This window comes from Cotesia typhae, unplaced genomic scaffold, assembly GCF_013202065.1.
Source record: "Cotesia typhae breed Kobodo isofemale line unplaced genomic scaffold, CoteBio_Ctyphae contig_123, whole genome shotgun sequence".
Lineage (NCBI taxonomy): Eukaryota > Metazoa > Arthropoda > Insecta > Hymenoptera > Braconidae > Cotesia > Cotesia typhae.
Genome location: NW_027423715.1, coordinates 3,054,955 through 3,082,582, shown reverse-complemented (window position 1 = coordinate 3,082,582; position 27,628 = coordinate 3,054,955). Strand labels below are relative to the sequence as shown.

Genomic DNA, 27,628 nt, shown 5'->3' with positions numbered 1-27,628 from the left:
AAGTCAATGAGAGTTTAAGAGACCACTGGTAGATTTAGACGCCAATGCTAAGTGAGATATGTTTGTAAGAGGTGGAGGTTGAGCTAGGTAGATGAAGATGCAGCTTAAGATTATTATAGACATTCATCATAGAACGCTTGATGCTCACTTTCTACCGAGCTTCATGATCGGATTTTATTGATGCATTCGCTTGTGTTTGGATTTATTGCGCGATATATGGATCTTGTTGATTTAGTTTAATGTAATTTATCAATCGGTCGGATTGAGAAACAAGATTGGTTAATTTTATAAAAGCTTTGAGCTGTAATTTGGAAATACATCGGGAAAATTATTCAATTTAAATTGTGAGTGGAGAAAAAAATTTTTTTTTAATTCAAAAAAAAAATTTGTGGTGGGATAATTTATTAAAATTTTTTATGTTTATTTTATTTCTTACAAGAATTAAATGCTTTATTTCAGAAAGTGAATTTTAATGTAAACTGGCGCCCTAAAAAAACTTCATTAAGATTTTTCTAAGCAGGAAAAATCTAATCGTAGAGTTATACGAGTGACAATAATTATAATTATAATTACAAGTATAAGCCAGTGGGTAAACTGGACGTGAGTAATGGTAAAGTGCTGCTTACTAGCACAGCAAAGGTGAAAGATAAGTCAAAGCGGAAAGACGGGTTAAACGGTGTTAACTAAACTATTTAACAACATTTATGGATGAGCCAGAGTTTGAGTTGTGTCAAGGGCCTTCCTTCTCATCAGCCTTAATGACTAATGAGTTTATGACCGGTGTCAGTAAATTGAATGGTATTTAGTCATTGGCGGACGTGCTTGATAAATGCAATGCTCTAATGTTTATTGTGCTTTTATTTCTGTGTTGGTGGATGGATCATCTCGCTAATCTACGGCTCGCTTATAATTATTTTTTCCTTTATTATTATACTCAGAAGCCACGAATTTATCCTCTTGTTAAAGTGTTAAAGTCCAATTGAAGTACCTAATTTCTTCTAACTTGTTATTCCAATAGCATTGCAGATTATCGAGCGCACTTCGGAAACTTCTCAGTGGCACAGTACACTAAAGTTAAATAATTTATCACAAAGGCATACTTACGATTAAATTATAATGCTTAAAAGTTTTATAGCTTTCTTTGTAATCTTTAGAATCTCCGAGTGCAGCAACTAACTTGTTATTTTTTTATTTTCCTCCACCCATTACGTCATAAGTTTATTTTTCAATTATTGCTCTAAGTTTGATTATACACTCACAGTCTTCTCATTATCCATTGAATAAATTATTATCTAAAGTATGTTCTTAGCATACAGTACTCCAGTTATTTTAATCATGATTTATTTTATTTTAAAAGTTCTTTCCACATAATTTTATTCAAATTATTTATTATCTTACCTATAGTTAAACTTCTTTTTTTTTTTTTTTTTTTTTTTTGTATAATTCATCTTCTCTTCGGAGATCAATGATAAAATTATTGAAATTTATCTAAACTAAAAAATTATTAGAACCTAATTAAAAAATTTTTATTATTTAATTAGCTCTTAATAAATTGATAAAATATTTATTAAAATTAATAAATTTCGAAGCAAGTTTTCTAAGATCAAAATAATAAAAAAAAAAGTAGTAATTATTTAAAAATCTTAATTAAAATCATCTATCATCAATTACCTAACCGCTCGATTACCCAAACAAGAAACAACATCTAAGCAGTAACAATAGCAACAGCGGCAATAGATTTATTCATTAATAGTAATTTTTCCCTGACAATTGATCGCCAGATTGTCTAGAATCGCGTGAAACGGTGAGTGTTGCAGTCATATAATAACAACGGGTAATTACGGAAAGTTATTACTTACTACCGCTTGATTTCGTCATCCTCTTGTAGTTAGTAGTCGGTAAGCCCTAGCTTGCTCGCTCGTTCATCCATTCTATTATATATTCCTTTGCATCTATTCCATTTCATTCTATTTAATCTGTTCGCATCGGTCTACTCTGCTCGTTAACATTACGCCGGGATAGACCGTTACATCCACTGTGCACTGTAATATTAAGTACATACATGAGTATAAATATACATATAAACGGTACACAGTGGAACAACTGATTTCAGTAGCCATCTCAGTAGTAGGTACGTGCTACTGCATAGAACTATTAGTCACCCTTGTATCCAAGTAATCACATAAATACATAAGAACATAATTTTAAGTCATGTTTAACGTTTTTTATATTTTCTATCAATAGTTAATTCTATGGACAATTTAATATTATATATTGTTAGTATTATTTAATTTTGTATTACTATTATATTTTTCATTGATTTGATAATTTTTGATTTTTCCAAGTTTTAAACTTGGAATAGAAATTAAAAATAAAAAAAAAATAATGAAGACAGAGAAATCAGTTATTGGATACTTTTTACTGGTTATGGATGTAAGCAGCAGCATCCTGAAGATCTTTTCGATAACCTGGCTCACGGTAATAGCAATTACAATAAAAGACTTGTCGATAACTCACAAGATAACTACATGGCGTTACATTATGGTGATGTATGGAGATACTGAGCTAGAGAGAGAAGGTAACGTCGATCGATAAACAAAATTAACCTCTGGCCTATGCGTGTGTGCATACTCAACTTTATTAACTGAATTTCTCAGTTCACAGGAAGAAAAGTATGAGAAATATTCTTGCATATTACGTGCATAGAAAAAAACTCAAAAAATTTACAGAAAGCTTAGAGTATTTTTATCTAAAATATTTTTATTTAATTACAAAAATTACAGACATAAAATTAGTTCCTAAAAAATTTTTGATGAGTGCCTAGTTGACAAGCATTTCGCTCCAATTCTGTAGAGATAGCGTAACAATCGACGGTAGTACCATTTACAGTAACGGTATTTGTTAGAACTCTAGTCCCACCATTGGCGTCTTCATGTTTGACAGTATGATGAACAGTGTCGCCATCTTTAGTCTTGATGGTAACAAGTTCATCAACAATTATCGTGCCATCTTTGCTCTTGGTTACGTCAGTCTTATAAATAGTGGTCTGGTTGTCACGTTCCACTGTAAAAACAGGATCCCAATTTAAGACACCATTTTTGTTTGTAGTTAAACCAGTCTGATTGACTACTATTTTGTCGTCGTCAGCAACTGTCACTATCTCTTCAATAGTAGCAGTTCCATCTTTGTTGCCAAAGACGTTAGTCTGGTCAACAGTTGTGACGTCGCTGTCTTTCGTTACAACAGTCTGCTTAACAGTAGTGTCGCCGTCTTCATTTGTAACCTTTTCAGTTTTGCTAACGGTGGTCTCGTTTTTATCCACAGTCGTGACACTCCCTTCGACAGTTACGGTGCCATTTTTGTTCTCGGCTACACTAGTCTGGTTAGAAATAGTTTCATTGAAGACATTGACTGCAAAAGTATGATTTACACTGGCTTTATGATCATGCTTATTAAAATCAGTTTCGTTGATGCTAGTCTTATCGACATCAGTCTCATCGAAGTTACTTTCACCGAAATCAGTCTCGTTGAAGATGCTACTGATATTACTCGAAGTTGCATTGTAGTAAACGATGAACGTCCCATTTTCATTGGTTATTGTGCTATTTCGCGTATGCGTGTTACTGCTTGATGAATAGTTTTTACTGCTACTATGATTAGTTTTATTACTCGTACTTTTACTTTTTTCGTGATAGTCCGCAACAGTCGTGCAAATTGTAATAATGACCATCAAAAAATACTGCACCGCAATCTAAATTAATTAAAATTATAAATTATAAATTTAAGTATCAAAATTTTGATTTTTAACCATTTCTTACAAGATTCTTTAACAGTAATTACTATACTTACCTTAAGTACAAATTTTGCCATGATTAATGAGTTAAAAACGTCGACACAAAACTCAAATTAACCGAGTATAATTGCCAGCAAGGCTGCTTGATATAATTCGTCCAGAAAATCATAACACTGACTCGCGATGTTTCAACGTTGATTTTATATGTAATTTATTATCGATGTTTTTTCAATGAGGTTAAATAATTTAATGATTGTCAAAAATTTTTTAAGTGCAATAAAATTGACTTATTCAATATTGAATTTATGTAATGTTTAATACTCAAAGAAGACAAATTTCCTTTCATAGTTAATGATCATTCGAAATGTCTTATGTTTATTAAAAATTATATAAGCATGAGTGCTTTTGAATTATCATTCTAAAATCAATGTTACATTTAATTTAATAATTTAATTACTTCACGTAACTTAATGATTTCGAAACCAAATAAATCGTGATTGGTTCTTACCGAGTGACTTCACACAGTGTGTTGAGTATATATGCAAATGAAAATATTTTATGATTCCTTTGACAAAAAAAAAAATTTTGAAACCAAAAGCTTCAAAAAGAAATTTTTTATTGATGTACATTATCAGAAAAACAATAATCAATAATGGTTGTTTCTTAGTAATTATGAAATCTCTCTTTACTCTTCGGTAAATTGATTGGATATTGTTTTGTAAGGAATGACGTTATAAAACGCTAAAGAAAATTATAATGGGCGTCTTTTACTCTATTTAGAACTAATTATTTCATCATTAAAGTCTTTACAATAAGTGCGTACAATTCTAAACTTCAGTGACATGCGTCATGCGGCCAGACAAGGTTTTTATGATTAACAGAGATAACGACTTAATTATTTAGTTCACACTTTTTTATGATAGTTATAAATGCTTTATTTTTAAATTTGAGTTATGCTACGATCAGAATTATTTCAAAACAAAGGACGGAAAAATGAGTATCACTTTTAACGACTTTGTTATCTCACCGTGCGTCATTGGACTGTAATTATAATTTATATTATCCAAACGTTCTACAGAATTTTATTTTATTTTTATCTATCGTTATTTGATCCCCCTCTGCGTATTAATTTTCGGGTATAAAAGTGAGCCGGATTTTTTTAATCACAGTTAATTATTTTCTACAGTCTCGAAGAATCTTCCAAGTACGTAAAAAATATTTTTTTTTTTTTTCAAAAATATGAAAAATAATAAATTCTTAACAATTAAAATTTTTTTAGTTAAAAAATCACAATGTTTCATTTAAAAATCTGCAGTCTTCTTGTGAGCCTATTGGTTATCGCGGTAAATATCTAGTAAAATTATTTTTTCTCAATTATTTTTCTCCAATTAACTGTAAAAAATTTATTGGACTCACTGTGACATGAAATTAAATCAAGATCGTGTGAATAAAAATATTTACACTGTCAATCGTGTGAATGTTCGTCAAAAAAATCTTCGAGAAAGATTTTTTAATATGAAAATTTTTAAAGAAATTTAATTAAATAGTTTTCATTATTGAAAGGTCTCAGCTCAGCCTATCTATGATTCTTCTACTGAGCTGTCTGAATCCACGGGTGCAAACAAGGCAATGACTATTGACGATGTCGAAAACGACGATCACGTAAATATTATTCGTGCTATGTTATTGGATTGTATGTTAGAAGAAGCTTCATGGATAGATCATCGTAAATATCTGGAGGAAGGATTAAGAAGCAAAATGGCTGAGAGAAATTTCTCAGCTTTCACTGAAGAATTTATCAAAAATATAACTTTAACAAGAGAAGTAAGATTGATAATTTTTTAAAAGAATATCAACGATTTTGTAGGATTATTTTATTATCGAGTAATACTTCAGTTTAAATTTTTATTTAGTCGATTAAAAATTAAGCATCGACACTATTTTATTAGTCATAATTTTAGAACTAGTGATATTTTATTTCGTATTTTTTACCAGGCAAAATGTGCGCCAGGTGCTAATCCAAATGATTACACTCCAAAACCTGGTTACGAATTCACAGTGATTGCAACTTACCAATCTCCAGAATCCGACGGTCAAGAATTTTCGGAAAATGGTGCAGAAAATTCTCAGCCAGGAAATGAGGAAATAAACCCTGAAGATAATGAAGAAAACTATCAGTAAGCTTCTAATGATATTTCAGAATAAAAAGTAATGTTTTAGGACTTGGTAAATGATTTGCTTTTTAAAGTGAAATAAATAATGATTTAAATAATTTTTTTTGATCAAATATTTACTGCGGCTAACCCAAAAATTACCACTGCCAATTTCCTTCTAAAAAAACATAAATTAAAATTTAAAACATGACTTTTCTAAAAATGCAAATTAATATAGAATGTTGATTGTAAAATTTTATTACATAAAAACTGATACGTTTTCGTAAAGTTTGATTGACTTGAGTATGAAAAAAAATTTAGAAAAGAGTATAATATGCCTGGAGGGTACTACTCAAGACGAGCGTACAGTTTATTATTATTATTTGATCCTCGTATCAATTTTTAGTGGTCCGTTGTGGTTTGTTGCATGCTCAAGGTAACCCATATAAGCTAGCTAGTTTATCTTTTATGGAATTACGGTATAACTCAATAAAATTTATTGCCTGAATGATGGAGACGTTGAAAAATAAAATAAATATTAAATTTACGAAAACAAAAAAACATTTGCCCAGACTATTTTTTGTGTACTGTTATAAATTTTTATAGTTTGCTTTATATTATATAGTTACTATTTTTTTCGGTTTATAGAGGATAGTAAAACTTTCGTCTGTTTCTCTTAATATAATTTATTCAAAAATTTTTTTGAAGGTACAACTTGATTGATATTCGTGTTGAGGCGATTTTAATTACAGTCTACATGTTACCTGCTACATTTATAGTATATTATTATTTTTTAATAATTAACCCGCTCAAATTTTAATATATTCTGACGAGCATAAATTTTATAAAATTAAATTTTGTTATTATCGTAATTTCATAAAAATATTTACGCTATTAATATTTTATAGGCATTGATTGTAAGAATTTTTAAAATTTTTTAGTATCATTTCATCTGAAAGTAATGATATTTTACGATAAAACAAATTGTATATTAACGCACTACCTAGAAAATTAATTTTATAGAGTTGTTATTATTTATTTAAGTTTCCCACCACGCAAACTCATTTCAATTATGTACCTGTCATGACATTTGCGCAAACATCACGTGCTAATGCGTTTCTTTCATCTATCCTTGTCATTGCCAGGATGACTCAGGCGTGTGCGCTACACTGCATCGCTATACACTATGCACCGAGTTCATTTGCACTTGACTGCGTACTTATGTGCATCCTTTTATACTATTTTATTTTATTACTATATGATAAGACATTCAATGTTATTACCCTGTATTAATTTTTCATATTTTCATTTTATATAATGTTAAATTTGTCTCATTTATTATTTATTCTTCCACTTAATATTATTAATATCATAATCATTAAACGAGTCCAGCAATTTATTATTTTAAGTGTTTAATTTTTTATTTTTTATTTAAACGATTATTATTATTATTATTATTATTATTATTATTATTATTATTATTATTGTTATTGTTATTGTTATTATAATTTTTATAAAAAAAAAATATACCACTAATAATAATTGTAATAAAAAACGTGAGGAAATAACAATAATAATCGAATAAAAAATAAAAATAAAAATGATATAATTATGGGTTTCTCTAGTTACAATTTATTTTGTTTAACTGACTGTTAATTAGGACAGGGTCAATATTACAAGAGCATTTACCTTCATTTAAACTAGCGAGTCAGTGCCGACAAATATAATACAGGGTATGAGGCAAGGAGAAACTACTAGTTGCAGTCGGACAATCACTTTTATCAACTCTACTGCTTGTTAGAATATTAGTTTGCGCAATAGTAATAGCAATATGCTTACACTAGATTTTTACTTCTACCAACAAATAGATTTCTTGTTTAACTCCCCCACAGATATATATTATAGATCTTTGCTAATAATTATTAAAACTTATTAGCTACTAATAGTAATCAGAAATAAAACGGAGATAATTAAGTAATAAAAATGATACAATTAATTATTTCAATATTGAATAGATTTTACTACCTTAGATTATAAAAAAAAAATAAAATTTTGGTAATATGGCGTATACGCACTCTCCATTCATATATTTATTATCATTACAACTAAAAAAATGATAATTATTGTTATATTATCGCGGTAGACCGCAAACAGCTCAAGGAATTAATTTTGAATATTTAATAGTCTCTATACCTTAAGGGTCCACCGCACAGTATATAAATTATCCAAAGAAGATAAATCTTCTTTCAAAATTACATATTTTAACTTTACACCCATGTAATAACGTATCAACTCGAGCGTAAAAATCTGAATAAAATACAATACATAAAAACAGAAAGAGGAAATTAATAAAATTATTTTATAGAGAATTTACCAAGATTTTAATGATCCTTGGTGGCCTTTCCGGTACTTGCTGTGCTATAGTATAACATTAGGTGCTAAAACGTCCTGCAGCGTTTGCATGAACCAATAAAACCCGACAAGCAAAAGCTCGGAGTCTTGCTATTAGTCCGTAATGCAGAACTCAAAAATAGAGGCACTGCACGTATGTGTATATTATATATTTAATAGAAGCAAGTACGTCAGAGCGAGTAGCAAATGAGAGTAGTAAGAGCATATTACACGGTTAGGTTGGTAGGTAGCATTTACGAGTAATCAGAACTCTAGTAAACCATAAAGATAATTAAATGTAGTTACGAATGGAAGTAAGTGTAAGCAACCAGTGGTTTCTGAGCATCAGAACTCAGACCGGGCACTGCTACTATCTTGCTGGTGTAGTGTTTAGGTTAATTAGCTCTCAGGAGACTTTCCTGTATTTTCTCGTGCCTCCTGTGAATAAATACCCGTTTTCCGCAACACAAACCTTACCAACATTGCATCCATTTTGCATTGACTACTGACGTTTAATTCAAATTTTGCTTCTATAGATGCGCAAACAAAGTCTCCTGACATGATGTAAAATCATGTCTCTCGGGCTTTTTGTGGGATTTAATATTATAAATTTGTAACTAATGATTATGTATTTTTTTTAAATTTTTTTTTCTGCCTATTAATAATTTTATTTGTTGAATTTCTTGTGGCTCTTCAATGATTTAAATTACATTTTTTTTTAGCACGACAATTTTTTTTTTTTTGGTACATAAAATTTATAAAAATCTATAAAAAAATTTTAAATATTAAAAATTGAAAATAATCTTCAATAGTTTGAAATTAAAAATGAAATTTGTGAAATAAACGACGGAATAAGTTGAAAATAATTCGCAATCTTGTTAAGTGACTCAATCGCCTCTGGACAATTCTGGAAATGGCCAATTAGAAAAGAAACTTAAACTTCGTGCCACCAAAAATTACCTTCAAATATGAAAAGTATAGTACGTCTTATTATTTCGGTAAAAGTTGAGTACTTTAGAAGTTGTAGTCACGATTATTAACTTCACACAATATTCTGGTTAAAGAAATAATCGTTTCTTGTAAATAATCAGTAGCTGCCAATCATGTATAATGAAACTTTTTTTCTGTTAATTTAAATAATCGTTTTCTAATTATTGTAATTTTTTATAATTTATTTATTAAGTTCATTATTTATTTATAAAATGTCCCACTTTATTTAACTTCATATAAAATTATTAAAATAAATGTATGATTACTTTCTTCGACCCTTACGCGTAAAATTGCTCTTTTTCTTTATTCTAAAAGAAATTTTGAAAGATTTTACAAAAAATAAAATTATAATTTTAAATTGAAAAAAAAAAAAAATTCTAAAGGATTCACATTCCAAGTAAATGTTTAAAAAATTTTATACATTGAAATAAATCCAGTGAATACACTTCCTCAAAGTAACAACAATGCTGCTGTAAATTTGTTTAATAATAGCGATAAAATTTTTTGTCTCTTTGAATAGTTTAGAAAAATATTTATGTGTATGTTAATGTTTTTAAAAAATCAAAACATTTGAATGTAATTTACCTGACGTAATAAAACAGTTATTGAGCTAGTTAAATTTGCATTTAGAATAGAGCGAATAAATTATACGAAAGAACGAGCAACTTTTATAATTTTCTCAGAAAAAAGATTTAAATCAGCGTATGGAGTATTAAAGTGAAATAAGGACATTAGCAAATAAAAACAGCACATCGGGACTAAATATTATTACTGCTATGTAGTAAATTAATGTTCGGCGAACGGAAAAGTACAGGTATAGGTATAGAGTTAAGTTGTAAGAGCAGTAGCCGTACCGAGTTGAGTCTGAAATCACCCAGAGAAACCACTGCGATAAAATCTACCAGTTTGTATGTGTGTTTGCCACTGCGCTCCGCTGAGCACATGCTAATATATAAGTGTATTCAAAATCCTTAATAATTATTTTGCTTTAACGTCTATATTATCGACACTTTTAACAATAAATTTCAGACTATTTTTTTTTTTTTTTTTTTTTTCATTATTTAATACTTTTTTGTCTACACTCTTCTCTTACCGTTCGTTCCATTACATAATTTTATTCCTCAAAAAATTACTTTCATAGCAAAATTATTTGAAATATAAATAGACAGAAAATTAAATTTCTAACTTATTTTATCAAATTAAATTTATATTAGCAATTTATGAAAATAAAGTTACATTGTTCGAGTCCTCATAGTAACAACCCCTCGTGTGTGTATTTCTTTATACACGCTGTCATAATACTTAATAGACAGCTGAATAGAAAGGGAGAGCTTTTTTAAAATTTGATATAGTTTATTTATAAACTCTGTGTACGTAGTTCAAGTAAATTACTGTATGCTCATGACATTTACGCCGTCAATATTCGATTTTTTTTGTTTTTTTAACTATATGACACCGTTTATATATATCAAGTAAAACTTGTCCACTTATACGATTATAGATGTTATTTTATATTTCTAATATCGACTATACTAAACGTAAAATTTGCATATTATATCACTGATCTATTTTTATACTATCGACTATTCAAAGCACTTAATATTATTGATATCCTAAACCACATATTTTAAATATCATAAAAATAATAATAATAATAATAAATTAATTAATTAATAAAATAATATTTAAATGTATCACACACACACACACACACACACACACACACACACGCGCGCGCGCGCGCGCACACACACACATCCATTTATAATAAACTTATCAAATATAAGTGCAAATCATAAATCAACATTGCATATAAAGAAACATAGTTTGCATCACAATCACGTTTATGTTACAATTCCATGCAATGGTTAATTATATTTTTTTATCAGTTGTAAAATAATTATTTATACTATCATCATTATTGCTGTTACACATACGATAGATAAAAACCTTTTGCTTTGTTTAAACTACGATTCATCCGGGTAATCAAAGGTTTAATCTATATCTATGTATTTATTATAAATACATTGTCCATTGCGCTATATATTGTGTTATCATCATCATAAAAGTATATTGTTCTCGCGATCAACTCATTGATCAAACAACGGAAAAAATGAGGTCGAGAAAATCACTAAAAAAACATACACACTGCTAATTGTCGTCCAGTATGACTACTTACCAATTGATGACTAATCTTTGTCGGATTTTTTAACAGTTACTTTTTATCGTGTGTTTCATAAATGCGCATTAATATTTCAATAGATTAAAAATGCTAATTTATAATTAAATTAATATTTTTCAATATTTTATTTGAACAACAATTTAAACAGATATTCAGAGTAATTTTCATTTTTGATCGGCAAAATTTCAATCTCGAGCTAATATTTACCATCATTTATTCTCAATTATCAACACCAAGCTCCAGTACAAATAAATCAATCGTTACAATATTTATCCATCAAACAATTTCTCAACAATAAAAAATAGCTCGTTGAGTAAATAATTTATTACTGCTCAAACATTAAATCCGCTTTTAAAAAATACGAATAAAAAAAAAAATCTCTTGAATAAATAGTCTGCTCTTCATTATTTTATTCATTAATGATAAAATAAAAATTTAATCCTCCATTTTTATCAAAATAAATAACCTTGTTTAAACGCCAAAACTCAACTTTAAAAAAACAAAACGAATTTTTCGATTTCCAGACGAGCGTAGTCCATCCTTAATGCTTCTCACTTAAAAAACAAAAAGTCGAAATCAGACTACTTATATCTAAATTTATGTATATCCAAATTAGCAACACCAAAAAGTACTTAGCATTAGCGAATATCAATCTTCATAAATAAGAATCAAAATAAAGCTCACACACATGCTCACAATATTAATGGAAACGGGACCTCTTACTCCACTCAGCGAGGAGCATAATTGCATCAAAACATGTTATATAAAGTAGTATTAAGCCTGGAGGGTTTACTCTACTCCATAGTCGATAATTAAATTTGCATGTGTGAGAATACATGGGAATCTTCGACACACCTCGTAACACCCAGCAACGGAATATTAATTAGGAGTTTTATAAGCTTTATTTTTATTTTAAAAACCGGGTACGAAGACGCGTGTCGACGGAAAATAGTATAATTTTATTCAAATAAGCTGGTTCGATCAGCTCTTCACTATCAAACGCTGCACTATGTGAACCAATCGTGGCCCTCATATGGAAATATAGAAGCAAACAGGTTTTCAGAGGCGTCCTTTTGGTGCATCACCAGGTAATATAAGTGTTAGCAATTTCCCAGCTAGGATTGATCGGGGATCAGGGGTCCATCGCTTTGTTACGCACCGACCAGAGGATAGTATGCTTTATGTAACGGCCTAATGATTATGATAATGATAATAGTGCTCACTTTAATTGATCGACTGGAGGACAGAATTTAAATACTTTGAATAATTACGCGTTCATTAGTTATATTGGTCGTCATTACATTACATTATACAATCTAAATTGGTTACTTTAGATTATTAACACGGATAGGACCAACATTTTATATTACACAAAATAGTAATCGTTAATTCTCGGGATTCATCAATCATCAAGCTTGTATCGTTTAATCTTCGTACCGGACACCTATTTACGAACTGTAATGTAGAACTCCATTTTCTTCGGGGCCAATTAAGCGGATGATACGCTTATTTAATTGTTTCAAGTGTTATTGTAATTAATTAAATTCATGATTTTGCTGATAAAATTATAGTTTTTTTTTTTTTTTTTTTTTTTTTATTTTTTTGCAAGTATGAAAAAATTTTTTTCAATTGAGTAAATTTTTTAAATAAATATTTTATCTAAAAATTAAGAGATAAAATACGAAAAATCACTGATGATTTTTTATTCAATGTTAAAAAACAAATTTAACAACTGCAGTAAGGTGTCAAAAAATTGAACGTTATATCAAAAGACTTGAAAGTCTGTATTGTTCGAAATTTAAATAATTAAACGGCAAATGACTTGGCAATGTAATTACACGACGTTAATATTTATCGAGAAAGTTTGCACACGAGACTCGCTGTCGGTCGTAGAACCCCACTATGCTACACTCGGACTGAGTCACTGTGTAACGTGCAAACCATCATAATTCATAATAATATATACGTATATATTATTCGCAACTGTAGTGTTACAATGCAAGACTTTTTTATTTTCATTTTTATTAAACTCTCTTTTTTAATGCTTGATAAATTTAATGCATCAGTCATTTAATTATTATTAATAGCTGGTTAAATTTGTTTATGATTAATTTTATTAATAAACAACTTTACTTGTTAAATATTAATTTATTGTCTGGTAATAACACATTTTTACAATAAGAGAAAGGAAAATTTTTATTGCAAAAATTTTTTTTCAATTTATTTTATTTTTATTTTTTATCTAAAAAATTTTAGTTATTTTATTGAGAACTGAAAATTATTAAAGACAAAAATAAAAATAAAAAAATGTCCATGTTATGCAAATGAAACCGTAAAGTTAATCGAGCAACGAGCTTAGATCCTGTGTGACTTTCTCGCAAATATAAAACACATTGGAATAACGCGCGTGACGAGTAGAATATATTCGTGTCGCGACGGCATAAATTTTTGCTCCATACGTCCATGCACATCTACCTTGAGTGACTTTTTTAACCCCAAGAGATATGAAACGACCCACGACATATATTTGTACAGAAAATATTTAAAAAAAACAGGAATGAAATGTTGAATTTAAAACATTGCATTTAGCAGCCGCTAAAAAATATAAATTAAAGTCCTTGTACCTACATGAGTCAGTATATAGTATATAGTATATATATCATTAACATATATATATATATATATATATATATATATATATATATATATATATATATATATATATATATACTGTCGATGTTTGTTCAGACCATAACCTCGCAAAATGTACGTCTGCAATATTATTTCCTTGTTTTTTATTTTATTTTAAAAGTTTCGTTAAATTTTAAAAACTTTCTTCCGTCCCCTCCCTCGAGCATTGATTTAAATGCAACCGGGGAATTTTAGCATGCGCGAGTAGAGGTGTTAATTGGGATTATATAGGTAAGTTTGCTTACCAGATGATTCCCGTAAACAAAGACAAATGGGCATGTTGATCGTTAGTGTAAACGCGTTTAAACTCTGAAGAATAAAACAAAAATTTCACAATGTTAACATCTTAAATAATGTAATGTTAAATAAATACACATCCTGGTGAATTATTTATATATTTATATTTGTTTACGTAACAGTTTAATGCAAACATTTGTGTTGTATTTTCTTTATATAAACCCGAATTTTATTTTACCGGATATTTTTTTTTTTGCAACCAATTATTGTTCGTTCAACGGCCAAATAGTAGGCGGTTGAGGATAAAAAATAACCCGGGAAATTACTTTACGTCGGTAACCTCCGGTGCATTAATATCACACCAGAAACAACGGATGTTGATGTCTTTCGTTATTTTAAAAAATTTATATTTAAAAGAGTACTTTGCTCCAGAAGCCCAAATTTTAGCAATTTTTCCGGATAAAAAATATTTTTAAATCGAAAAAAATTATTAAAATAAAATATTTAAACGCACTTAACTCTTGAATATTCAACCACATTGTATGTTGATAAAATAATAGAAATTGATAAAATATTCATGAAAAAAAAAAAATTGTAAAAGAACATAAATTTATTTCCTCATTTGATATTTATACCTAGACAATCATAATACTGATGTAAGTAGACTAAAAAAGTATAAAGTTTTAACTGCAATTTACGTCGCTGCAGAAAAAAGTTTATTCAAACTAATATTTATAGCGTATGGCATTATAGTTGATATTTAACGAATAAAATTTAAAATAACAGTTATAAAAACTTAAACCAACCCTCAGTTATCCGTTCACATAGGCATATACATTTCTTATAACTCATAATTACAATTTATGTCAGAAAAGACATGCGTTGATATTAGTCGATAGAGGCACGCATTGCTCAACTCGCCTAATATACTTGAGCTAAATTAAAACTTCACTTGTATTTTATCCAGTACATTGTATACACGTATGGGTCATACACCTAGTGCTTAATAATTAAGTTATTACGATTGGTTCAACGGTTATGACGTGAGATTTTACTATTTCACAAAGTAGCGACTCTACTGATGATTTCTGCCGTTCAAACATTGAAAACAACTGCAATATCGGGAAAATATCTGGAAGCACCTGATGTGTGGCTCCTTTTTGATGTATACCACACTGTCACTCGAATGACATTAACTTGAACGTGTTCTTTCCTAAGATTGACACTACTACGAATTACGTTTTCAAGCTATAGACATCGCCTGACGTACGTCTGACGGCTAATAACTTCATGAAGAGTGAAGAGAAACTTGTTTTGTTTGAACTATAAGCTTGTATATAATTAATTATAGTTTACCTTGGAACGAAGTTTTATTGACATGCTTTAAATAAAAAATGAGGTGTCAATTTTCTAAAGAAAAAAAAAAATAACAAGAGAAAAAAATTTTAAGCAAGAATAATTTATAAAATTAATTAATAATTTTTTAATAAAATAGAAAATTGAGTGAGATGATCTTAATAAGTTTGTTCTTGAGTTCCGGAAAAATTGAATAGAAATAAAGATTATCTTTATGATACCGCAAAATTGACAGCATCCCTAATATAATGTAAGTACGAACGTAGCTTACAAAGGAAAAAATTAAGGGATAGGAACTCTGTAGATTCTCGTAAACTTTTTTGGTTACGTCGCAGTTCTAGTACTCCTAAAAGTTGCTACAAGTTCGTTGGGTTCATAAGAAAGATCCACAAATGATAACATGTAGTTGACAGAGTTTCTCGGAGAAAAACATAAAAATCAAGTGAGCTGAAATAAAATAGAAGATATTTTACTCTTTAACTTTATTCGTTATTCGGTGAAATGACAGCAAACAAAAACTACTCAATCATTTTATTTTTAAGCAGAAAAAAAAATAAACCATCCACAAAAAAAAAATTTTATTAACATCTTAAAGAATTAAAAAAAAATATATTATGCATTGTAGACGGTATAAATAAATTAAGCGAGCAAGTTAATAGCATGTCTTAATTTTTTTTTACTGTTTACGCGTGCAATAATATATACTATTTATTTAATTACGTTTTTTGCTTCTTATCATCTTATCACCTCAGGGTATTTTATTCACGAATAAAACCACTCCAATTATAATTCCGTGAGTTAATAACTATTTTCCAACTTCTGTACGCAGACATTGACAACAGCAGTAAGCAGCGTAGCCACGCAATGCAATCCCAACTTTATTTTAAGGGTTAAGCCTGACAACTTTCTAACGAAACTAATTTTCGTCTGACAAATGCATTGTTTTGAGAATCATGTTCGAAATTGAACTGAAACACCCTCTGGCGGGTGAAACAATTATAATTATAAAAAGAAATATTTTTGTTTTATTTAAAAAAATAATGTCAAACGTTTCAGCCAGATAATTATAAATTAAGAAAGTAGTCGATAAGTTATAGATGATTGATGCTTATGAATTTTGATCAGGCTGCATGGGCAATTTCACGCTAGAATCATGAACTATATAAAAACCTAGCACATCATTTGTTACACATCCATTACACGCTATGTTTAGGGTAAAAACTACTAGCTACAAAGTTAGGATTCGATCATTAATCATCACCCACTGAGAGGATATTTTTAATTTTTCTTAAAATTTTAAATATCGAGTTTCAAAAGTTTCCCCTCTCATTTCGTTTCACTTGACAGTATGCATCGATTTGAGATTTAAAATTAATTAAAAAATTATTTAATAATTTGATTTAACTTAAAAAAATATTTTTAAGGATAGCAAAAAAAATTATTTCTATTTTATAATTTAATTCTTGAAAGTTAACTTTTTAGAAAAGAGAAAATTTAGCGATCAGACGCCATCTATCGGAAATTTTTAACCTAATTAATTTTAAAGTATATAATTAATAAAACTAAGTCCAAAAAAGGTAAAAAATTCTTAAAATTCTAGAATTTTAATTTTTTACATTTAACCCAATAAAAAATAGTCGCAAACACTTAAAGTAACACACAAAGGATCCCGATCGAAGCTTTAATAATAGTTTTCGCTATCGTAAATATATATTACCGGGTAATTTAAAAAAGTAATTGAATGTTCGGCGTCTAATGAGGTTGGAGATAAAAAAGCGTATGAACTTAGACCTTGTCTTAGACCAAGAGGACACGAGATGTATCGGTTGATGTATCACCTTGCCTGGTATAATAATTTTCTTAATAATCATCACTTACTCACTTGAGTTACCAACTAACTAACTAACCAACTAAGTAAGTAAGTAATGTAAGTGAGTTGGGTGCTGTTAACGAATATTCTTTCGAGCTGATTTAGCTGGTATGGGTATGGTTAGCTGTTAACCCTCTTAACTCTTAACTCTCGGCAGAGATCTGCTGCTGGGCCTGTGCTGTTAAAAGAGCTTCTGCGAGTAGAGCGACCTACTGGAGTTAGTTCGTTATCGCTGAGAAAAACCTGGAGCGACCAGTTCTTGTCGATTAGTGGGTAAACATTGAAGCGCTCTGAGGTCGTGCGAACCTGATGCCAGTCGACCGACCGGCATCGTCATTGCACACTCTCATCTTATTTTTATTTTGTTGCTGCTTAGTTATCTCTCTCTCCCTCGCTCCTCTTGCTGGCAAGCTTTTCTGTCATTTTAAAAATGTTTCTGTGGTTGTGAGGTCAAAAACCCTTGTCTTGCAATCATCTACACCAAGATGCATCCACGATGTATATACAACACACCAGTCTTCATTCCACACCAGTAAATTTTTGTTACAATTTATTCCTTTTGATGAGAGCATCCGCTTTACTCTCTCAAACATTTCACCATCTTAGCACGAGCGTTGACGTTCAAATTCTCAAACCGTAACGCATTTACTGTCATGATGCCATCATTTTACTCGTCTCCATGTAATCACTCAACAGCTTTTTTATTATTTTTACTTTTAATATCTCGTATCACGGTATACATATATGAAAACACTTCATCAAATTTATACAAGCCAATGACGATCACAATTATACAATATAATTACGGCTATTTTATATCTGCTGTCAAATTAAATTTAATAAATAATTGTTATATTTATGGATAATTACTAGTTCTTATGCCGCTAATTGTTCTCTGTCATGATATCACTGTACCTTTCGACATTCAACAAATTAAACTATCTCAAGATTTTTTAAATCCACACTCACATCTTCAAACGTAAATATCGGATATTTTATGCTCAAAAAATTTGAAAGATTTTTTTTTTAATTCCCTCTTTTAAGATATGCACAGAAAAAAAAATTTCTTTTAAAGTTATTTTGGAGCAAGTAGAAATTTTCTTTCTTTGATTTCATTCAAGAAATTTTCAATATTTTCTTAAGCCAAAAAAATTTACACTTCAATCAAGAATTTTTTTCTTCACTGTGTCTAAAAAAATGTCTCATTAGTTTAGATGACGTATAAATGATATTGATCTAAAAGAAATTGATGCCTATAATTGAATAAAAAAAGAATTATATAAGGTAATAGTAATATGCAATTATGAAAGATGGATGAAAAATAAAATTGACATCCGCGGTTTATTTTTCAGTGAACCATCCTCATTGCACTTGTTCGCAATTGATACTCGATGTAATGAAGAGAGATTGCCAATGAATCTCGTTACTGGAACGCTAATTAGCGTTAAATTGCTTCATTCGTCCTTCGAATTAACGAGATGATTTCAATGGGTCTTCCCAGAACCGCGTTTGTTGCTCAGTAAATCTGTCTATATAATATTATATCTACACTCCACGTATGTACGTTATTGACTATGTGATCTTGACAGGCATAAATTCATAAACAATTATTTTATTTAGAAGAGGCTAACAAAAAAACATTGTTTTCTGAATTTTATAAAAATTCATTACTGCTCACTATTCAATACTTGTTTTATCTTTATCACCATATGGCATTGATACACCAGTCATCCGCACTGATAAAAAATTAGCTTGATTCAAGCGAAAAACTTTTTAATGAGAAACATAATTCTGAAGTTGAAACGAAAATTATTTAATTCTTCTTAGTAAAAAATATTAACTCATATAAAGTTGACAAACTTTTTTTTATTCATGATTCTCATTTATCTTTTATTCATACAAATATTCTCAGTCAGTGTTTGTAAATTTCATTCATATCAAAGTATACTCTTGAAAAATGTAAGGTGTAAAACCAGAGGCACCTACTTAAAAAAATATAAAAACACCGGGAGAAAAATATTTATAACCCACACCCTCGCAAAAAACATAACGATCAACGAAACTACTGTGCGACAGCTATAGATATAACTATAAATATAAATATAACGTTGTATCGTGTCTTTATAAAATAACGGAATACATAAAAACAGATAAATAAAATAAGACATGTCGTTACATCTTGTACTTTGAATAAGTGAGATGAATAAAGAAAATAAATGAAGAAAAAAATAATTTTCATCAAAAATATTTTATTCGACTTGCTGAATAATTGTTAAATAAGGAAACTCGGTGATAAAATGAATCTAGATTTTTTCAAGCGACTTTTGCTGGTATTGGGTTAATAAAAAAAGTTTTACGATTTAATTTATATTTGTGTAATTATTTTTATTTAACGATTCCGCGGATTTTCTAATCCTGAGACTTAGTAACTTGACGATTATATATTGATAATCGTAACTATAATGATAACAAAAGTAATTGTGACAGAAAACAGTAAAAGTAATTTTTGTATATACTTTTAAAAGTTATTTTTTAAGAGTCACTATCGTAAATTTTTAAATTTTATTGCTTATTTCTGTGAAGTTGACGTAAACAAGACTGAGATTAACCTTGTGTTGCGATTATTTATTTATTTTTTTAGATTTATTTTAACAGCTTTACTTTCACTTAAATTATTTTTTCATTTTATTTCCAGCTATTATTTATAATAAAAATTTATTTATTTATTTTTGTCTTGTTTTACCACTTTATTGGTCTATTAGAACCAATATTTTTTCTTCATCAATTTTAATTAAAGTGTAATAAGATGAAAATTTAATTTAACGGGTTTATTTAACGGGATAATTGAAAATTGAAAATAGTTTATCCAAACTTAACTTATTTTTAACTTCCCGCTAAGAAATCTCAAAAAAAATTTACTAATTTTTTTTAGTAGCTTTTACAGAAAATTTTAACATCTCAATTTTCTTATAAAAAATTTATTGAATTACTATGCGACATATTTGAAAAGTATAAACTCGTGCTAAAAATTTATAATCGTTCAAAAAGGTATATTCTATAGAGCAAAGATGCGACAATGCCTTGATTGTTTGAGCAACTATATTTAAAATATATCACAGATAGATCCCAGAGTAAATCCATAATCCGACACACAACGATCGCATTCGGGGTCAAAGATACAAGCCAATATTTGTGAGCTTACATGGATACCGAGTGACATACCACTTAAACCAGAGAACACTGAAGATCTCTGTGTCAGCTTGGGCTTTTCCTTCTTTCTCTATATACTATGTTTGATATGATATCTATGCTATTCATATCAATGAATCCAGATATCTGCACAGTGTCAAGTAACACAACACCGTTCTGTGTTTACTGAATAAAGGAATAAAAATAAAATTTTATAAATTATTTTCAAATTTGGAGAATAATTTTTTTTTTTAATTAAATTTCTGGATCTTTAAAATTAATTTTTTTTTTTATTTAAATTAATTTTATTTTGTACAGAAAATTAATATTTGACTAAATAAACTTTAGTAAGAATAATAATGGAGTAAACTACATTTTCTGTACATTCTGTATGCATAAAAGCGACTCTGGAATTTGGCGAACAATTTATTTATGGCCAAATTACTTTACTATTTTTTGGAGCTTTGACGCTTTGAGAGCTTATGAGAAAACTCATAAAATTCTCGTCACATCAAAGCTTTCAATAACACTCAATATTTCTTCTCTTTTATTTATTTTCTTACTGAATAAATAAAAAATAATCTTTCAATTTTTTTCTTATCTTTTTGGGTATGTTGAATAAAAAATGAAATATTTTTTAGTTTAATTATTCATAAGTACTTTGTTGAGAAAATATTTACCTAGATTAACTTTTAAAAAGAAAATTTATTTCAGTAAAGTATCATTGAAAACAGAAATCAGTTTTTATGCATGCGAACATCAAGGCGAATGTAAATAAACCAAAGTATCACTTGACATGTTTCTGCTAATTTATCGATCGGCTTGACTTCACTCGGTAGTTGAAGTTAATAAAAATAAATAGAAGACATATCCTTTATTTCACTGTCTCGGTGACATATTTATTCAATGAAAAGTATCTTCATTGTCATATTAAACCTTTTACCTCAGATAGTTAATTAAATATTTTTCACTTAGATGTCGAAAACTGAGTTATTTTTCCGACATTTTCTTCCACTGTGATACCAATTATTTTTTTTTCTTTTTTTGAGAACTCTTAAATTATAATTTTATTAAATTCTCCAATTATATTTATTAATAAAATCATCAAATTTATTATTCATAACGTCACTGAGCTAAGATTAATAGTAGTAGGTATTTGATTTTTTTTTTAATTTAAAAAAAAAAATTACAAGAAATATTTTTTTCAGAAAATTAAATTTTTAAAAACTTTTTTATAAGACCAATATTTTCGCGGATATATCAAATATTTACAACAAAAATTTGGGCCTTACTAATGATCTTTAAAATTAACAAAAAAAAAAACTTTACGTGCGTATCTGTACGTCATGTATGTTTTTTTTAATATACATCCATACATATTGAGTAAATAGTATTCAGTTGGTTTTCTGGCAGTTCGAGTGTTTCCGAAATCCCGGCAATGCACGATCCAATTACCAAACTGTTGTCTGACGCTAATTGTAAGAGCGAAAAGTTCGCTCACCATTTGCTATCATGAATATTTTTAAAAATCATTCAACTATAATATATTTATACGTATATTTGTAAAAAAGGGAGATAAAAAAAAATATGAAAATAAAAATTACCATAGACGTAGTTTGTTTGTACGATGAACAGAAGAATTGCCGATATCACTGCACAAGTGTAAAATATCTGTTGGAAAAGTTCAATCGACTGGCATTCGCAATTTACTGTGAATTCATTGAACTTTTATTAATTTTTTTTTTTTTTTTTTTTATTTCATTACACGTTTTAAGATAAAAATAGTGTCAGCTCAAACTGAATTGAAAACTAAAAATTTTAAAATTGAATTTACCAATTAAAGTAATTGTTTTATTGTTTGTTGACGCTTCAGATATACTATTCGTATTTTCTTTTTTACCGGAGCATGAAATAAAATTACCGTGAATTTATTATTGAGTCAATAGTTATTAAAAATATCAAATTTAAAAGTCAATAAAAATTATACTGATTTTTATTGTTTAATTAATTTGTATCAATAAAAAATTTACACTGATTGTTCTATTGATCAAAAAGTATCGGTTTGATATTACATGAATCATTAATCAAGTACTGATATAGGAATGTTCGAATGTCGTGGATAAATTACTGGGTGTTTTGCCGGGCTATGCAAAAGAAAAAAAAAATTTCAATTTTTTTTTTTTTTTTTTGCGCACGCATAAATATAGTATAGGGTGTGCTGTAGTTTAGAGTCTAGAGGTTTTTAGGTACATACATACACACACGTGTGGCTGTTATTTATGTATATATGAGAGTGTCGTGTACAAAAACGTTATTTTTCTATAACCAAGATTTATGCATTCGCTATTATCGAGTTAACGACAAAGTAAAATGGATTTTCTTCCATCTCGTGTGTCAAAACACAGATAATGAATAGGGAGTCTTGTCGATGTGAAAAACAATTTATAAATTTGTTCATGTTTTTATGTCAAATCATATTTATACATCCATATTTTTATTTACTTATTTTAAAGAATAAAAAATAATAAATTATTTTAATTAAACCAAAGTACTTATCTGTTTGAAATTTAAACAGAGGATTTTCATAGCTGCTAATGAATCCTTATAATATAATAGAAAAACTTTTATCCGGTATAAAATTTGCGCACATTGTTGAATCTCTTGAGAGGATTATATTTCCGTCTCTGAGTAGATCAGGTCGAGCATTCGTAAGCAGTTCGTCGGTTGAAAGTTAGTATTCCTAAGTTGTGCCAGGCGACAAAGCCCATTATTAATTATCTTGCTGGTTGGTTGGTTGGTTAGTAACGTCGGTATATACCGATATGGTGCCTATAGGTGCTTAGGACGTAGGTAGATGGATAGAGTACGTTTTCCTGGCCCTGAAAACACGGTGACGTTGCTTGAACGTTAAGCCTGAACAGCAGTCACGTCAGATTTCCTGGTGACTGGATCCTGCTCATGCTCGTTAATTAATTCCCGGATTGCAATCAAAACACCCTAAGGCCTTATTCGAACCACCTCCACCTCTCCCACAATATTTAACTCACTCACAACTCAAGTTCTCGACATCATCCCTTTATTTTCGGCTAGTCGACTAACACAGCTCCTCTACCCTCTTTACATCACCCTATATCATTATATCACGATGGAAACATACTCGCGTATTCCCGTTTGTCTAAGAGACCTTATAAATTCAAACTTTAGCTCAACATCAACATTCAAACCTTATTGAAATTCCGTCCTGGCACATCATCAACCCTTTCAACATCTTTTCAATTATGACATTTCCATTTGATTTTTTTTTTTTTTATCTTAACAGTGATAAAAAATTATTCATTAATTTTTATGTTGTTGGGATAGTTTTATTAATCATATAAAATTTTTTCAAAGCTTTAAGTACCTATATATAAATTTATATGTCAAAGATACAAAATAATCAAACCCTTTTATTTGAAGATATGTAATTCAATTCATCTCGAACATATGTTTATAGAAATAATAACAATTTATAAAATAGCGCTTATACAAAAGTACACCCAGACGAATCAAAAATATTGAAGCCTGTCAATCATCGTACATTAGTCGTGGTCAGCTGCGATCATTCACTTTTATTCACACAAATATTTAATACCTCCACGCTTTTCATCCACTCGACATTAACTATTGTGCTTTATCACAAAATTTACCCCCGTGCTTCCTATTCATTATACACTGCCATCCATATAATATATAATACATCGACTGATCGAGCATATACACTAATTCATACCATCCATATTCGTGAATCAATTTATCGTGAAAATAATAATAACATGCAAATGAATTGGAAACCATTCAAGTGAACCAATAATCCACGTTCTCTTGATTACTTTCCGATTCAATGGCTGTTTAATAATATTATTAGTTTGTTCGAATATAATAATAAAAACAATAATAATAATAATAATAAATTTTGAATTGTGTATGTTTAAAAAAAAAATAAATCTAAAAATAAAGAGATTGTTTTCCCAGAATAAAACGTCATGATAATAATGCATATGAAAAAAAAATATATATGTATATGTATATTTCAAGGCACATTATAAACCCAACAGACAAACCCTTCTACATTATCCTGATAGACCTTTATAGCTATAACCATCCTAACTATATAAGTTGAACGGGAAAGCTACGAATTCAGTGATCCATGCCACCCTACTACTATTACAACAATTCTACTACCACCTATTTTTCCCTGGCTGGGTTTCCTCTATTCGTTCGTTCATTTTTTTTTTTTTTTTTCATCCATTCACCTTTACTCCTATCCACCGGTAGCTTGGGTAATAATACGAAAACCTAAAAGAGATGAGAATGAGAATTGAAAAGAGACCGAGAAAAAGGAAGTTAAATCTATTCAACCCCTCAGCCAATTCAGAAAATCCGAATCTCGTAATCAGAACAAAAAAAAGCTCACATCTGCCCGGAAAAATTCAACAATGCCTATTTTTCATCACGTTTTAAATTATTATTTTACGAATACTCTTGTGTTTAATATAATAACTCTTCTCGTAATTACATAAATAAAATAATAGACGCTTTTTGGAATATAAAGAACTAGCTTAATTAAATATTTTTTTAATTCTCATTATTATCGTGAAAGTTTTTTTTTTTTTTCAAAGCATTTTAATTGGATATACTTAAAACAATGAGAGACTTAAATTGTTTTTTTTTTTTTTTTTTTTTTTTTTTTTTAAATACGTTAGTCACTTCAATCAGTCATTTTTATTAATCAGAAACAAGACATTTAAATTAATTTTATTGATTAATAATTGGAGTTAAGTACTACAAAAATTGTATTACTTATATGACACCCGCAGTGGGTCTTTAATATTAAATTATACTAATAATAAACGTGTGGGGTGCTAATATATGGGTGTATGCTGTGAAATTAATATGTTTTTTTCAAACTCTTGAATGGAAAATGACTGAGCAGAAATATAACAAAGCAATGGTGTTTAGAGAATTTATAGTATAATGTTTATAAAAAATTTAGTATCCCCCTCGTGGGATTTTTTATTTGGGATATCGTTGTACTGTCGTTAGGACTCATACTTTGAAGAAATAAATTGAGGGTTATTGAAAATAAATATATAAGTCTGTCAATATGAATTAACAATTCATAAAGAATTCTATTCAAATTTATATAAATAATTACAATTTTGTCAATTGAAGTATTTTATTATAATTAAAAAAAATATTTTAAAAATTTTATCAAGAAAAAATTAATATTAATGAAACAGTAGCACGTTAAAAAATTCATAATCATAATTTCTTATACATTTATAAATATTTTGAATACAGCATATTTATTCAGGCTGCGTAATTCAAAAGCCAATGTCTAGTTAAATTATGCATAATTTAGTTGATTCAACACCCTAATGGCACAAAAGGAACGAATTGCTCTCAAAAGACAAACCATTTCTCTCATATACACATACTTGTTCTTTGTGTTCTGCTACAGTTTCAACGAAGCATACACACAGATATTCCTTCATTGAGGACAAGCTTGTTCATTCTTTGTTTAACTATATCTCTTTTTAATAAAATAGTTAATGGCTTTAACGTTCACTAATGAATGTTTAATTTAAAAATTTTTTGTCACATATTTCTTGCATAATTTTTGGATTGAAAGTAGCTATAAAAATCTCCGCGTGGTGGCGCATGGTCGCTGGATCGTCTCCTAACAGGAGAGTTAAGTTTTAGAAATTAAGATTTGAAATAAAATTATTTTTTTTATTTTTTTACGGATTGTAGTGTAGGGTTATTAATTTTGAGTTTATCATTCATAGAAGAAGAAATAGAAACTTGTTAAAAAACATGACCGTGACGGTGGAAAAATTTGAGGAGATTCAGATGTTACTAAGTCGATTTTAATAAGCCAACAAATGAAATAATGTAAGTAGTGACTTAGCAAACGACTACTGGTTTTTCCCTTTCATTGCACTGAAGATCTTGGGGAATGAATCGACATGATTTTGTCGTGTGAAACGAGGTCAGTTATTTATTTAGATTTGTGCCGAGTAAGCAGAAAAAGTCTCGTCTTAAATTTGATTTATATCTCGCTTTTTCACCCTGGTACTGATATTAAAGAACAGTATATTCCCGTGTGAGAAGAAAAAAAAATAGTACTGACCCCCTGTTTTTCTCTATTCCCCATACCAGCTCGAAGGAACAATCGTAAAAGGTACATACTGTAACCCATGTACCGTTATGTACGAGAATAGGTAGATACATTATATAGACCAAGAACTTTCCGATTAGGGGAATGTATATCGACCCAATGAATAAATTAATAGTCCCTGAGGAATATTCTCATTCTCTATCTATCATATTTCACCTTATAATTTTCACTCGTGTGGAAAAATTTATTTCGCCAGGAAAAGACAGAGGAACGACTGTCTGCAATTTATTTTTAATTTTTTAGTTTTTGCTTTATTAATTTTTTTGTAACAAGATACAAATTGTATGGATTGATTTTAAAATAATTTATAGGATAAAAAATTAAATTATTTACAACTTAAAATTTTTTTTTAATTTATCTAAAATCGAAATTATTTAAGTAATAGTCATTTAAAGACAAGATTGAAGTTTATTAATTAATCAAAAGGATTATCAAAGAGAGAATAAAATTTTAAAATCAATTGAGCGTAATGTTGATGCAAAAACACTCAATTTATTAAAAAAACTCAATTAAAATAGTAATTAGTCAAAAAAAAAAAAATTAAAAAAGATAATGA

At 28.8% G+C, this 27,628-nt stretch overlaps 1 protein-coding gene across 2 annotated transcripts in view; it reads left to right on the top strand.

The window, feature by feature from the left end:
• Window positions 1–27,628, top strand: part of LOC141533370 (uncharacterized) — a 160,414-nt gene that overhangs the window by 58,844 nt on the left and 73,942 nt on the right. The window contains exons 1-3 of one of the 2 annotated variants that reach the window (XM_074252236.1): window positions 5,079–5,136; window positions 5,357–5,617; window positions 5,789–5,970. The exons of the other annotated variant lie outside the window; for it this stretch is intronic. Of the exons in view, the coding sequence (XP_074108337.1) occupies window positions 5,086–5,136; window positions 5,357–5,617; window positions 5,789–5,970 (494 nt within the window). The 5' untranslated portion in view covers window positions 5,079–5,085. Of the gene's footprint in view, window positions 1–5,078; window positions 5,137–5,356; window positions 5,618–5,788; window positions 5,971–27,628 lie in introns of those variants that run through there. 2 annotated transcript variants of the gene reach the window in all.